This window comes from Glycine soja, chromosome 18 (genome assembly GCF_004193775.1).
Source record: "Glycine soja cultivar W05 chromosome 18, ASM419377v2, whole genome shotgun sequence".
NCBI classification, from domain to species: Eukaryota; Viridiplantae; Streptophyta; class Magnoliopsida; order Fabales; family Fabaceae; genus Glycine; species Glycine soja.
Genome location: NC_041019.1, coordinates 50,585,871 through 50,603,088, shown reverse-complemented (window position 1 = coordinate 50,603,088; position 17,218 = coordinate 50,585,871). Strand labels below are relative to the sequence as shown.

General features: G+C 30.1%; 1 protein-coding gene and 1 non-coding gene across 2 annotated transcripts; both read left to right on the top strand.

The window, feature by feature from the left end:
- The first annotated feature begins 1,339 nt into the window (after positions 1-1,339).
- On the top strand, positions 1,340-1,411 carry TRNAK-UUU. Its single transcript has one exon. It is a non-coding gene; the product is annotated as a tRNA-Lys (tRNA).
- Positions 1,412-15,419: 14,008 nt separating this feature from the next.
- Positions 15,420-16,665, top strand: LOC114395663 (phospholipase A(1) DAD1, chloroplastic-like). Its single transcript, XM_028357494.1, has one exon. It carries the CDS (start codon positions 15,487-15,489, stop codon positions 16,663-16,665), a length of 1,179 nt encoding a protein of 392 aa, XP_028213295.1. The 5' UTR covers positions 15,420-15,486.
- The last annotated feature ends 553 nt before the right edge of the window (positions 16,666-17,218 follow it).

Sequence of the window (17,218 nt, the reverse complement as noted above, 5' to 3'; positions counted from 1 at the left end):
TTTTCTTTTAGTTTTTGCATCAATTTTCCACTAAAGTCCTTAAAATCTTCTTCTTTTAACTTTTGCTGATAAAAAAAATTACAAAGATATTAATTTATTCATTATTTCATTAAAAACAACAGTAAAACGAAGAAATTGAAATCATTCATACAAAAATTAACTATCAAATTAACTCAAATTTCGCAGTTATCAGTAACCGGTGGCTTCAAGGTTCTTTCTCAATCAGAACCTCTTTATTTCTCACTATAACCTTTGTAACTCTTCAGATGGGGAGAAGAAAAATTATGTGTGACGGTTCAATATATTGAGGATTATAGTCTTCTTATAGTGTGTTAACCTAATATGATTCTCATTATTCCCTAACGCACTTATATTGACATATGTTTATTTAAGTCATATTATCTGATTTAGTTGTCTAATAGACTCACTTAATTTGATCACATAAAATAAAATCCACTAATAACAAATAACTAATATAATTATCTTATAATATTAACCTACATTAATTATTAAAATAAAAAATTTCAACAATAAATATTTCTCAATGTATTAGAAATATTCACTACTATATTTTTTATATTAATATATTCATGTAAGAACGAAAAACATTTTTTAATAAGCAAAAATCATTTTATGCATAAGCTTATTTATAAAAATTTTCTCATATCAACATTGCTAAAAGATGAATTTTATTGATATATAAGCTAATTTTAACTTTCCGTTACAAGAAAGAATCATATTTACAATGATTTTTTTCAATAAAAATTAAGTTGTTGGTAAAGATTGATATTTGGTAATGACATTTGATTTTCATCGAGGTAAGATTTTTATTTATTTATTTTGGTAACATGGTTAGTATTGCAGGAAAATTTATCAATGCCACTATGAAAAGAATTTTTTTATGTTGTTGCTTGTTGTAGAAAAAGTACTATTTAATGTTAACAATTATTGCAGTCGCTGTGAAAAGTCGATTTTATATGCTAATGCACTTATCATTGTTGAGAAAAATACTACTTAATACTATAATATCAACAATGTTCGCAGTGGTGGGTTCGATCACCACAGACGGTTTCTAATTGAATGCTAACAAACATTTGTCAAGACACTTTTTACAAGTCTCAACTAAAGTTTTGCATCAAGTTAAATTCGTAAAATGGGTTATTACATTTATTTTCAGATGTAAACCATTCACCAGACGAATAAATGGAGATGATATATTTATATTGCCAAACTAATTGGGTCAGCCCAACTTGCAAAGTACAAGCCTTTCAAGATTTTGTATAAGAGAAGACAAAAAATATATATAGATAAAACTTATTTTACAAGTACTCCTATAAATGCCGTCTTAGCTCAGTGGTAGAGCGCGTGGCTTTTAACCACGTGGTCGTGGGTTCGATCCCCACAGACGGCGCTTTTATAATTATTTATATGAAGATTTAGTGCATAGGTGTCGAGTGCAAGGCCATTAATATGAGATATTAATATAACAATTGAAATTTTCTGTTACATTAACTATCTAATTTTCTTTTTTTTACATTCCAAAAAGTATTTGTAAGTACTAGTACTCTTTAAATTTGAGTATATATCCCACTATAGTAATTTTCCAAGCGATTTATTGCTTAGTTATTATTCAAAAATCCATTTATTTTATTTTTATTCAACGTGACAAAGAAAACATAACAGATTTATTCAAATTAATAGGGATAAAATTATAATAGTAAAAATATGATAGTATACTACATTTTTAACAACTCAACCATGCTATTTATTTATTTATCATTTAAAAGTTCCCCTCAATTTTTTTTTGAAACAATTGTGACTATAATGGTTTCAAAACTTATATACATGCTAATTAATTCCAATACTTAATAAATTAAATAAATTAAAAAAAATATTAGTTAAATTAAGTTTTTTACTATCCACACACTACAATAAAACATATTATCACAAGCTAAGAAATCTAGAAGTATAATAACAAATTTTAAAAATAATCTTGAACAAAACACAAAATAGCTATCTCAGCCCGAACCGTAGTAAACCAGAGTGACTCATAGGTTTTGATCCATTTTGACCACTATAGCTATCTCTCAAATTAGAACACAAAATATTATATAAATAGAAAATGGCCCATGTGCTGAATAACCTGTGTAGTGTGTTAGAATTTCCATGCAATCCATGTTTTTATCAATTGCTTTAGAAATATTATGTTAAAATTTTAGATGAATATTATTTTTCATGGTGGATGGTGATCATCATCTACCTGATTCATCTCATGCATGTGATACACGGACAAAAGAAACTTCTTCTCATGCCATTTCGAAGCAAAATAAACAAGTTTCAATATATACCCTTTAAATGAATCAAGTGAAATGATCTACGAATAATTTTTGTTTAAAAAATTAGTTCAGTGAAATAGATTCATATAAAACCTTGCATTACTCTTGTTATGAGAGTATACAAAAGAGAAATCTTTTTATAAGATATTTTTTACAACACTCTTATGAGATTGCTTAACGGTTTTTTAAGGAAAAAAAATGATAAAAATAATTTTTTACCAAGATTTTTTTTATAGAGTAGTTTTTTATATTTGTCCATTGTAATTAAACTCTAGGATGAGAGAGCGGTCCTTAGCAATTTATTGCACCCAATAACCACCTTAAATTCATTTTAATTTTATTTAGAATAGTATTTCTCTCCTCGTGTGCTTATAATGTTTAAAGAAAAACGTTAGTATTTATAAATGCAGGGTTTGACTTTTTAATCATTGTGAATTTTAATGGTTAGTATTTATAAATTTTGAGAAAATGGCAGGTTTGCTTGAATTGGATTTGATTTTATACAGTTACACCGCTTGCTAACAGGTTTCCTTACACTATATTAGTAAAAACATAAAATAAAATAAAATAATCCAGGTCGATTCTATTTTTAATAAGTTTCAAGCATCAAATTTAATTTGCAAATAAATTAAATTATAATATCCATTATCAATTTCAATAATCAGATTTAATTTCTAATTATATTATTAAATTGATAAAATTAAATTCAAATCAAATTATTAATTCATTTTTAAAATTTTTAACAACTATAAATAAATCCAACCTAAAGTATATATATATTCAATTTAGGCGTACGATTGGAGTATAATGTGTGGAGTTTATTTGAGGTATTTCTCCCCCAACTAAAATAAAACTTTTAAAAACCATTTAAACCTCATTTGCCTTGACCTAAGTCAAACCCATGTGGGGTTGGTTCTTTTTTTCGGAGCCAGCACGTGAAGTTCTATCGTTGTTAAACTCATGTTTTTGAGAAGGAAAATAGGTTCGCCGTAGTTTGAATTTCGAGTTAGGCTCAAATTTTGAATCCTTTGTGCCTGGACTGGAAATAGGGTCCAAGTCAAAAAGTTGAATTCAATAGGCACAGAAAATAGCAATGTAATGGTACATAACACAGATACGGCTCCAATTACAAGGGGGGGAAATGTTATACGTGTATCCTTAGAAATACACAATTCTTGTAAATGATTAACAGAAGTTTATAGTGTTGTGAATAATAAACAAGTGTGAAAGTTTTTGTGTTTTCTGCGTACTAATAAGACATTTTCTTCTCTTTCTTTACAATTGTATGATAAGGATATCCCCAACTCAACTTTTCCGTTGACACAGATTAAGTTCCAGTTTGACAATATTCTCCTAATTAATTAAGGCTCATCCCACATCAGATTGATATATATAAGGGTTTCTGATTTTAATCCGAATACTCAGCAGAGAGAAACGATTTTGCTTTGTTAACCAGGCTAATCCCTCAGTTGTATAAACAAAATTTAATCCCTATTGTCGTTAATCGTCACCCTTATGACAAGAATTAGAAAAGAGAAATTATACTTATATAACAAACAAATTTCACAACAAAATATACAATGAGAGAAAAAGAGAGAAGAAAAATAAATTTAAATTTAAAATATAATAAATGATAAAGTGAAGGAAAGAAATAAACACAAAATATAATGTTATATTAATAGAATATTTTAATAAAATAAATCTTACACACTTTACGATTAAAAAAGTCCACTTTTAACTCTTTGATAATTGTTTTTAAAGTATTACATTAAAACGATTCATCTTTTAATTCCAATAAGTCAAAGAGGCAAACGTGTTAGGAAATAGTTTCTAACATGATAATTGCTTCAGTATTTTATATCGTATAAATAAATTTCATATTAATTACTTTTTCTTCTCCTATTATAATTGTCATACATTTTAACTTTTACAATATAAAATTAATTATTATTATTTTACTTATATCTCTTATATATTAATGATGAATAATAAAATCTATAAATGAATTAATGATGATATAAAGTTAATATTATAATTTTTTTTTTGTCTGTGTACAACATAATTTAGGATGACTATTATCTTGAGACTGAAGGAGTAGCAATTTAAAATGTGAATTGTACTTAAAAGCATAAAATGATGATTATAGGTATGAAAAAGAATTTTTACCATCAAGTGTGGATCAACTAGTATATGAGTTAGTTTAGTTTAATTAATGATGTTAAGTTTAAATCTTACAATATGTAGTTGCATTAAATATCCAAATGAATAATTTTGTCAGTTAAGTTCTATCCAACTTAAATAAAATTATTTATTGGGCGATAATATAGTCTGTATAAAAAAGATATTATTAGAATTTTAATAATTTCATAAGTAATTTATTATAAATCGATGTACATATATTTTATTAAAGTTTGAGTTAATAACATGAGTTTGTAGAAAAGATCCTATATTTTATTTCTATAGAATATACTTTTAGGAAAAACTGAAACCTTAAATGTGACTAAGTTCTAAATCTAGTAATTATGATTATTTTTAGTAAAAAAATAAAGTCCTACTGTTAAATTTTCAATAAATAACTACCGCTTTAAAGAATTATTAATATAATTTTATCTTTATTATGAATAAGTTTGACCTAGATTAAGCCTAATTAGATTTGATTTATAATCTCATGGCTTAAGCTTGTGAACTATTTAGTCTGTTGCTAACCTTTTTTCGGTCTAATTTGACCTTTATATAAATCTGACCCGAATTATTAACTTATTCAAAGGCGTATTTAACATTAAAACTTTAAATAGATTGATGGATCTATCTTTAAACATGATAATTTATTTACAGGCTAATGAGTCTATCTGCAAGAAATTCAACAAATTTACAGGCTAATCAGCCTATCACTATAAGCCAATAGACTGATGGGTTAATTAGTCTTTCGTACTAGAAATAGTTAAATCACAAAATTAAATTACATTTATAGCCATTAAAAGAGGTGGCAAATTGAATCGAGTACAATAAACGATCAACCCAAATAAATAATCCATAAATAATAGTGAACTTAGCTCTTGAAATATGCCAAAAAAAATCGGGCCAATTTGACCTGGCCCAATGTCCTTTTCAATTGTTAAATTTTCCTTTTTTATAATGTGATTAGTGATGATAAACAATAATTCAAATGATATAATTGTCATGCTCAAAGTTTGTCACTTTTGGACAAAACAAATCTCTTCCCGCAGGGCTGATCCTTCACCTATTGCACGAATGTGAAACTCAGGTTGTGTACTTTGGAACACAATTTCAGGGTAGGGCAATAACGGGTACCTCATTGACCCATCAATTTTAAAATTTTAGAACACAACAATCCTACAAGAATAATATGAGAAATGTGGGACACCAAACAACAAAACAGAATATGGTTAAAATCCTTATTGGTACAAGCTGAAATCCCTTTTATTGTATGGGACTGTACTTAGATAATGTATTTGTTACTGGTGCTGGTCCACTTCTGTAGTAGACAATAAGTGTAAGTATAATGTTTGTATATAGCCACAATGTTGCCAACATTGTGCACCAAAAACAAAACATGCTGAAAATGTTCAGGACTCATGAGGAAACACCTGCACCATGCATGCAAAAAATTAATCTCGCTCATAAGATTATGAATCCCTAAATACGAACGACCTTTGTTCAAATTCATTGCATGCATAAGTTAAAACACATTTGCATAAATATTAGGTCAACAACCTAGGACGCTGACTGAAGATCAAAAGGCACGTTTATTGTAATTGTGAGTCATGAAACGATCCTGCATGAAAATAACATCACATAACGAAAGTTTGACACCCAAATGGAACACAATAAAACCGTAGTCGCCGCAATTAATGAGGCTCCCAAAACTGGGTGCATACATTTTATATTTTAGTTTCACGAACTTGTTTAGCTACGAATTATAATTTCAAGTAAAAAGATTTTAAAATCTGTAAATCTTGTATTTCAAATTATATATTTAAAACATAAAAAGGATTAATCCAATGAAGAAAATGTATGACGCATTAGGGTCCATAAATTGAATCCTAAATATATTTTTAACATCCATTGGTATAAATATTTTCCGATACAAAAAATTAAAAAAGACACCACTCCAAATATTTTAAATAGAAATTTAGAATCTAATAGAATTCAAATGAAATAAAAGCTCGTTGTTTTCACGAAAAATATTGTCTAGGTGTAAACTTCTATCATGCAAATTGCAAAACACGTTGTTTTTAATAGAATGATCATCCCTTAAAATTTCACCATTCGTTATATCCCGAACCGAACATATACCTAACACTCAAAGCAAGATGAATATAACGTGAAGATAGAGCAAGTTAGATGCCATATATATATATATATATATATATATATATATATATATATATATATATATATATATCATAGATACGTAGTGGATTGGGACAAAGCAGAGAGCAGGGGCGGTGCGCTTGCTTAAGCCGCAACCACGTGGTTTTAGCCAAAGAAAGGTGGTCGGTGGTGTTCTAAGCAAAACATAATTCAGTTCTAAGTTTTCATCATAGTGTGTTCATATTTGTGTTCAATTATTCACAACAAAATCTCATCCATTTTCAATCACAATATTTAGTTTTCTTCTCTATAGGTTGAGGCTGGATATAAATATAATCATGTATAGTCTAGTAGGTATACAATTAATTAATGAACTTGTCATGACGAATAAGAGAAGGCAATTAATAATGTTTTGGACGGAAAAAAATATTTTATAATTATAAAATGGCTGTTGTGTAATATTTAAGCCGTGATAATTGTTATGTATAAGTCTAGGCAATCTTTTCCACATGATTTTTGCAACATTTTATAAGAAAATAAAGCGAGGGTTGCATGATGCTGATAGTTAAAGCATTGAAATTAAAGAGTCCATTTGTTGACGCGGTTTTTTTTGGCCATACACGAGTCTTCTCCTTTTACTCTTTGAATGTAAAGCTAATTTTAATGCACACTTGAAGCATAGAGAAACGAGGGCTTTTGTTTTTGTTTTATATTGTGTACCTTTTTGAATGTAAGATTATTTCTTCCTTGATATTGATATATGAATTTATAAACATCTAATTGACATTTTTTTATTTACCTTATTTTGTTACATTACATCATATATTATATTAATTACTTAAAAATAGAAACATTTAATTCTGTTAATTGTTATAAACTTTTTAATATCATTTTTTTATTCCTGAGCATTAAAAGTATATATGAAGCACTTAAAACATCTATAATACTGCACTCTTTATTTGAATTCTTAACTCACTTGTATTAAGTTTTAATTTGCTCTTCTAAAAAAAGTTTTACTTTGCTTTATTAAATTGAAGAACTTTAATAACTTTCTAATTTAATAATAAAACTGTTTCAGAACTTTAAATAAATTTGACACTTTAACTATTCGTTCCCTCTCTCTAGATGTCTGGACTCAAGGGTGTTTATTATATCTTTTTGTTTGATATTGATATAGAGGTTCTCATTCTTTTATTCAAAACGCTATAATGGTGAAAAGAAAAACGGCATGAAAGCATTATGAATCATCTTGGCAGTTTTCTATTGGTGAGAAGACATATAAAGATATGAAGCGAAAGTTAACCGCAAACATAGATCATCACGCCATGCTATTCATCAATTTCCTTATACAGTATATTTGAGCTGCTGGTGCTTTATTTAAGAGGCTATTTAGTAGCTTTTGACCAATTATGAACTAGTTCTTCTGTTTCAAATTATATTGTTAAGTATGAAAAAATAATATATCTATATTGTTTAAGCTTTTATGTATATAACAAAATAATATTCTATGCCTAAAGTATTTGTATTGAAAAGAATGAAGTGTAATAAGGAAATATCAATTAAGTATTTACATGTGACATTAATCATCATATTGTTGTAGAATAATGTTTTGTAGAGTTTTCTTAGGAGAATATTTTGTAGAGTTAAGAAAATAAGAAAAAAGAATTGAAATGAAATTCCCAATATATACCTTTCAGTTCCCTCTATAAACAGAAAATTAATTAAGGATACCTCTCAGTGTGCTATCACAAATATTTTGGAAATCACTTGTTGTATTTAATTATATGTTTAATGTTAAACTGGAGGGACATGTAATGTATATTTAGTTATATATGTCTCCAGAATGAGATGCAGGATCGTATATCAAAGTTCACGGCATCCACTGGGGGTTTATTGAACAATGTTAGAGGGCAAATGTGTCTTTTCATCAGTTAGTCGGAGCTAGGGAGACTATTAGACTATTAATGCCTTTGTTTGGAGCTGAATTCCATTTGTTTAATTGTTTTTAGATAATTATTTCTGTTAACTAGATGCAGAAGTTCATTCCTGCTTTTTTGCAGTTCAATGATGAAATCGGCATTCTAGACCACCGCTTCAAAGATCCAAATAAAAATATAAATAAATAAACAGCTCTGGATTTTGTATACCACATGAAATTGTACTCTCAGTTAGAAGCCATGCATCCACTATAGAATTAAGAAGGGTATTTGATGTTAACAACAGAATGGATTTTATCTTAAAAATGAGCTGATTTGATGGGAAGGAAATTACGCCTCCGGGTAATAAAAAAAAGAACAGTTCTCATATTATCAACATCTAGGTTTTTTCCTTCTAGTTTTCATATTATTCATTCAGCTTAATTCTAGCTTGCACAATTATACCATTTAATCAATTGTATACTAGAATATAGAATATATATTGAACTTATAGTCAACGAAATTTTTTGCAAAATAACCCAATATAAGACATTCAACAATGGAAAATTCGAGCTTTGCCTATGTGCCCCTCGCAACATTGCATTATCATACCAAAAATGCATAATATTAAGTCCGAAGAATGCTTCAATATCTTGAATTACAGGTCGTATTGATTTTTTTCGCAATAAAAAAGAAAAATATAATTCATTGGAAAGGGTTAGTTATTAATATGAAAATGTAATTATGTAAAGCTCATCACAGCAGGTGCCAAATCTTAAGCAGTATACATTTTACAGAACTAGATAAAATTCCATGGCTCACATCTGACGCAAAAACCGTTAAACAAATCTCGCCTGTTTACAATATTGTTGATAGCAAAAGCAATTTCACGTGTATAGGATAGGACTGTTTTAAGAAACACCAAGCTACTTTTGCTGATAACAAAAAAAACCAAGCTGTTTCAACTAAAAAATGAGATAGGATTTTCATCAGTTCAACTTTTCATCCAGCCATATAGGCCTAGTATACCTATATATAAATTGCTTATTTTTTGTAAACATTACAAATTACTAAGATCAGATATAAAATAAATATTATTCTTCCATCTGCACACATCTCAGTTTTAAGGCATATATATTTTCATTGCTTATATATGCTGGAGAACTTTTAAATATTAATAACAGAATTCCATGAAATAATTAATCGATTAGTGGGTTGTATGCCAACTTTTCTTTCTAACAGGCCCTTCTTGTAATCGAGTTTGCACTCTATTATATATGCAATTGTTCATGTTGCAATAGTGTTTTGTTCAATCATGTAGTTGCGATAGCTTAGCTTGCTGACTCAAAGCTTGTTGTTCTGTGGTCACCTTGTTTCCTTCACAAACATATATATCTTGCGGATTAAGGAAAGAAAAGAAAAGAAAACTAGAGGAGCATAAGCAGAACAAGTACTGCTTCTCTAAATTGTAATAATATCAAGCATACTGTAACTTTTAAATCAAAGAAAAATTTGTTCTAATTAATTCACCAAAATAAGAATAATATATAGGTTGAATTTTGAAGAGCTAAAATTTTATATAAACCTTAAAAATCCAGTCCTCATTATACAAATCATTTGCTTTAATATTATTGTTATTAAAGGATAAAGTTACAAAATCTTACTCTCAAAAAATCTAATTTCCTTGAATGATCACACTTTATACAAGGATCACAACCTATAATCTTATTTTCTATTACCTTTTCACACTGGAATATTTAGTTTCTTTTGTTTATTTAGTCTTAATAATTGGTTGTACAATAGTGTCAAAGATTTTTCGTTTTCGGTTTTAAAATGAACCAAAAATTGAGTGGAGTGGATTCTAATATGATATGTTTCATCATTTGTAGGTAGAAAACTTACAACTTCAATTTTTTTTTTCTGAGAAGCAATTGACAACTTTAATGATCTGATTGAACGGGATCCTTCTTTCTCTACTTGTATGAATGTTGATTGAAGTGCCCCTAGTTAATAACTTTCATATTTTGCTGACCAAACCTTAAGCATGAAATTCCTTTTATAGATAGCCTCCCAGCTTACCTTTCCATGATAAAAAAAAGGTAAAAATAAATAAATTAGTTAAGACATTAATGAATGGTCATGCAACCTTTATACGATTCCCTCTTCCTGTAATATCTTTTCTAGTTGCATTAAAAATTGTAACCCTAACTCAAGAACTAGGTTAAAATATTAGTTACAACCTTTTTAAGGGTGTTACTAATAAGTATACTTATAACATCGGTTAATAAACTAAGAAAAAATATTTATTATATAAATTATGAGAGAATATGAAAAAGATTATGGCTAACGTAATTTTTTATCTCCCAATAAAAATATTGTTATTTGAAGCTTCTTCACCAATATCTTTCGGATACCTAGCATTTGTCCTCTTTTAGTTAGCAGCACTGGCGGCCTCTAATTTGTTTTTTCTTTCTATTTTGACCTTCGAACAACTGAACGAAAGGAACATAAATATAGTATTACCGTGAACATATATACACAAGCAAATTAAAAGGAAATAATAGATTTAACCCAAGGGCATATTACCCAAATTAAGCGTAAAAACCTCCCTCTGTAAGATGAAGGACTACGCCACTCTGGCGTGTCACCTTTCAAACGACAAACAATTTGGTGATTTTAATTAATTACCTGACTAAGATAAGAGATATATGTTATAAGTATAAAGAGGACCCATTTCAACGTACGTCCGATAAGCCCATCACACGTTGGTTCATGGTACTGTCTATAACTACCGCGCGATTGGATTTTCTTAGCATACGTGTTTAGTTTTGCGTCCAAGAAACCAGGACGTGAGTAATTAACGTGCAATTTAGAAACTATATGTAGAAGCTTTTTTGTGTTAGTGTGAGAATACGTGATTTTGGAAGAAGCCTCAGGATTCAATGCACGAAATGATCGTTTGATAAAATGTTTCAGTTGAGATACATATTTTGATATTTCTTTAAATATGCATTAAGTTTCTTTTCGGGCAAAGTTTGATAGAAAAAAATAGATAAGAAATAAGGTGAATAGAAATAGAAAATATAAAAATAAAATAAATAGAAACAAAAAAAAACTATGTTTGGTAAGACTCTAGGAAAATTTATAAGTTCGTTTATAAGTTATCAAACATGAACTTAATTTTTATAAACTACTTTAAGAAGTTTATTTTCATAACTACTTGAATTTGCTTATAAAAAATATGTTAATTTATAAGTTATATATTTTTTAAAATTTTATTCTTATTATTTTATTTAAAATTTCATGTTAAAAAAGCAAAGAGATATAAAAAAAGATAGAGAAAATTTAATTAATAAAACAAATGAGAGAATAAAAAATGTAAAGTGAATATAAAAAAATAGATGTAAATGAAACTTGTAAACATTATTTTGTTCCAAGTTAAATTTCAACCTTAGGTCTGGTGAGGTAGGCATGACGACTTTTTTTTCTTCATGTTACAGCTGCATGCTGCAATAGGCATGATAATTCTCTTTGTTACTAGGGAATCTTGCAGGGACTGTCCCATTTGGGACACTGCGGTCGGGGGAAAATTTCTTGCGGGAACGGGAATGAGAATGAAGCCCCCCGCAATTAATTCGAGGACGGGGATGGAGATTATATTTCCCGTTCCACGGGCTAGGGTTCTTGTATCCCCGCGTATATAGAATTTTACTTATATGCTTTCATAACTTATAATATGTATAACATAAATATAAGGGTTAATATAATATTTTACTAGTAAAAAAAATACAAATAAAATTATCATATATATAAGTAATATCTCATAAGTCACAAAAATACAAAAACATTATCCAAATCTTAAAATGCCGCAATAGTTGACAATGGAATTTTGCTCTTCTCTATTAAAGCAATTAATTTATTTTAATAATTGCATAATTATGTCATTAGATTCCTTAAAATCAAAAATAGAATTTTGCTCAATAGTTGAGGATGCGAACACAAGTCACACAACAATCCCAACGGTATGAAAATTTTATTATATTAATTCATGACTTTTTTATATTTTCTAAACACATATTTACATGTTTCATTGTGTAGGTTTGATGTTGAAGATGTTTCATTGCACTTGGATGAAAATATGAAGACTTGATTCAGTATGATGAAGTTAATTTATTGTATGAAGACTTGTAATGTTAGACTAGTTTTATTATTTTTATTGTGTAATACTGTAACATTAATGTGTACTTGGATATTTCTTAGATGCTTTTATGTTTGTGTGATTTTATTATTATTATTATTATTGATTTATTTTGGTATTTTTAGTCATGTTTTAAACTTAGAATTAAACCTTAAATTTATTATTGTTGAAAAATTGAGATAAAACAAAAAAAATATATTCTTTTTATAATTTTTGACATTTTTTAATATAAAACGAGGGTTTTTCGAGTTCTTGCGGGAAGTCGAAAAATGAGAACGAGACAAAAAATATCTCTACCATGGAAATAGGGAACAAGGTAAGGTTCGAGACGGAGAGCAGCGGAGTACTCCCTGCCCCCGTCCCGTGCAGGTGTCATGCCTATGCTGCAAGCACTTAGATTAAAAAAATACTATATTAATAATTAATGAAAATAATAATAAGAGAAAAGAGTAGTATACTCATTGAATATTGAAGCGCGCGATTAATCCATAGTAGAATAAATCAGATACATCCCTGTCTTGCTTTGACATAATATCATAATTTTATATATAGTCTAGCTAGGGAGGGCCCTTAATTATTGTCTTTGGAAATCATTCACAAGTTAGTAGAGTCCTCTTATTGATAAAACAATAATTGAAATTATCATGACCATGGATATATTTGAGGCATGGAGAGATCCACTGGTTATTACGAACATATATTGATTGCTATTAAATTATTTTAAAAGGACCAATAATTACTACTAATATCTAAACATCTTTTGATCCGAAACAGTCAACATTTTCTATCTATAGTCTCTCTCTCTCTCTCTCATTTATTCATTACCTTTTACATCCAAGGGTTCACAGCCATTGACAAATTTTTTTGCGATTAACGTAAGATTAATAATTCTGTAAAAAAAAAAGTAAGATTAATAATCATTAATAAAGAAATTAATTAAAATTTTCACTACGCCAATCTATATTGATATTGATGGATCTTTATTACTCGAATCATTGTGAATAATTAAATACAATCAACGGCAATATTTGATTAGAAAGAGGCGGAGACAAGATCCATTTTTTTTATCAACCCTAATGATTAGGTTTGAGGTTTAGTCACACAATTAAACTCATTTCCTTCTGCACAATTCAAACATATGTTCTCAACTAAATTATAGTCGTTTTCTATTTCACGCTCATAAGATTTCGACAACATTAATTGAAGTGAGAATAGGTTTCATCAGGTCAGACTTTACAAGGCCTATGCTTAGTCTACGATAAATTTTTGAGACTTAAGTCTGACCTATAGCCTATCAAAGACTTTTATTTAGGTTCGGTCTGGTTTTTTTAAAAGCCTAGTTTGACCTAATAACCTTTTTAAAAACTTTCTTCACATTAAATCTTTAATATTTTTTTGCTCTAGAGTTGAAACCTAATAGGAAGTTAAAGGAAAATGAAATAAAAATAAAAAAACCAATAAAAATAATAAGGAATATAAAGGGATACATGACTCACACCTAAATTGTAATTAAAATCTTACTTGATTATAGAAATGAAAGTTATGGAGTAATCAAAGTCTGCTAGTTTAAAAAAAATTAATTATACCTAAAAAATAATAAAGTATATATATATATATATATATATATATATATATATATATATATATATATTTAGGCCGACCTATCAAATTTATAAGAGTTTGTAATAAGTGTAAGTCTGATTTATTTAATTTAATAGGTTTTTAAAAAAGTCTGAGCCTAACCTTTTAATTATATAGATTAATCCAGGTCAAGTTTTATATAGATTAGGTCACAAATTCTTGTAGGCCAGTCTGACCTATTTCTATCCCTAAACATTAATAAGAAAAAGAAAAGGTATCGCAATAGTCACCGACAACAAGCCACAAGGCATGATCGTATGAGAACCTGAGAGTCAGTTGACGGCGTTAATTGTAGCGCGTATCTGTTGCTTTGATTCTTGTTAATTTTCTCTCTGTTAGAGCGTTTATCGCTAGTCATCGTTTGTTGACAGCCACACTCCAGAAAGGCAACATATTGGTGGCTGAAAAAGTTGACCTTTCTTGCACTAGAGCACAAACCAATACCATACCATAGAGAGTATATATACACTTATTGGTGTAATCAAAGCTATTTGGAACCTTTTATTTAATTAATCTTTTTTCTACCGGAACAGTTTATTTTGAGATATTCCAATAACTACTTTATATTCAAACTTGAAATTGAATCCTAAGCCTTAGTTTAAAAAAAACATATTTCAATTTATAATCTTTTTTTCAATCTTATATTTCTCACGCTAAAAGGTGTGATGTAGAAATAACATAACTTTGCCTCCTAGCTACTGTATACATGTCCTTGTCATTCTTTCTCCTATGTCCTCTTCTCTGTACAAGGAACACTATTTTTGCCGCTTATAAAAACCCCTTCCGTCCTAATATGTGTTCCAACCAATTAGGAGTTTAGGACATTCTCCCTTCTCACTTCTCATTCTCTCTTGCTCCCTCTTTCAGTGTCATTCTCTAAACCCACACTACAACAATGAAGTTCACAATAAAAACACCACACCCTCTCCCTTCACCCCAATCTAACACCCTCCTCAAACCTCGCTGCATAATAACCACAACCCAGACATCCAAACCAACCAACAATAAAATCCTACACTTTTCTAATGACACACGACAAGCCGCATTACATTTAGAGAAAATGATAAACTTAGAAGAACATAATAATTATAGCAATTATTTTCCGTCCATGCAATCATCAAAACTTGGCAAGAGGTGGAAGGAGTACCATGGCATGAGCAATTGGGACGGTTTGCTAGACCCATTAGACGACAACTTACGTGCTGAAATCCTAAGATACGGTCATTTCGTGGAAACCGTTTACAAATCCTTCGAGTTTGACCCTTCTTCACCCAACTATGCAAACTCGAGGTTCCCCAGAAAAGATCTTTTAGAACGGTGTGGTTTACATAACACTGGCTACAAGGTAACCAAATACCTACGTGCAACCTCGGGTATTCAGCTACCTAGTTGGGTGGACAAAGCACCAACATGGGTGGCAAAACAAACGAGCTATGTTGGATACGTAGCGGTGTGTCATGACAAGGAAGAGATCAAAAGGCTTGGTCGGCGCGATGTTGTGGTGGCATATAGAGGAACCACCACATGCTTGGAATGGTTAGAGAATTTTCGTGCATCTCTCACCAACCTCCCTATTCCATGCAACACCAAAAGGGCCTTTGAAAAAAATGGGGTCATGGACAGAAGTGGGGCCATGGTGGAAAGCGGGTTCTTGAGTCTCTACACCTCATCACTTCCCAGAAAGACGTTTAGGTCTTTACAAGAAATGGTGAGGCGAGAGATTTCAAGGATCCTCGAGACCTACCGGGGGGAACAATTGAGTCTGACCGTCACCGGTCATAGTCTTGGGGCAGCATTAGCCACGCTCACGGCCTATGATGTCAAGACCGCTTTCCCTGGACTGCCGGTGACGGTCATCTCCTTTGGTGGGCCCCGCGTTGGGGACCCGAGGTTCCGGAGGATGCTTGAGAGGCAAGGGACCAAGGTCTTGCGGATAGTGAACTCCGACGATGTCATCACCAAGGTTCCGGGGTTTGTGTTTGATGATGGCTTGGCCAGCGATGGAGGGGTCCACGTGCCGGGATTTCCGAGATGGATACAGAAGAGGGTGGAGGAGGCACAGTTAGTGTATGCGGAGGTTGGGAGGGAACTACGCTTATGTAGCAAGGATTCTCCGTACCTAGGAAACACGAATGTTGCCACGTGCCACGAGCTGACCACGTATCTGCACCTCGTTGATGGCTTTGTCAGCTCCACGTGTCCCTTCAGAGCCTCCGCAAAGAGGTTCCTCCAGCGTTGACAGCCACCGTAGTGTGGTGCTCTAACCCAAACCATTAACAGAAAAGAAAAGTTTTAATGGGCAAATGTAAATTATTAGGCTGTAGTTGTGTAAACTGTAGCACAACCATCGTGATTGTTGTTAGTTTTTTTTTTTTTTTTTGGAAAGGCTTGATTGTTGTTAGTGATAGTGATAGGATTAATATATTTATACACTTAACTTCTCTTCTGGTTTGTGACCAGTTCCAATCCAAAAACAAATTTAAACAAGGAAAGATAGTGTGTATATATAATGATTCTCCATCTTACTTTTACATAGCGGTGAGCCTTCTTTTGTTTTTTAAAGGCAAAGTGTAATCTCATATATTAATGGACACCAAGATTGTATAAGAGATGCAACTGTAAATATACAATTAAAAAGTGTCTGTTCACTATACAAAGTAGTGTGACATCATATATCCAAAAAGTAATTCATAGAAATATCTAAAACTATGTAAATTCAAATAAAGCAAGGGGTTAATATACACCATGAAGAGAAGAAAATCACTGATTTGTTCCTTCTCTTGTACAGGAAC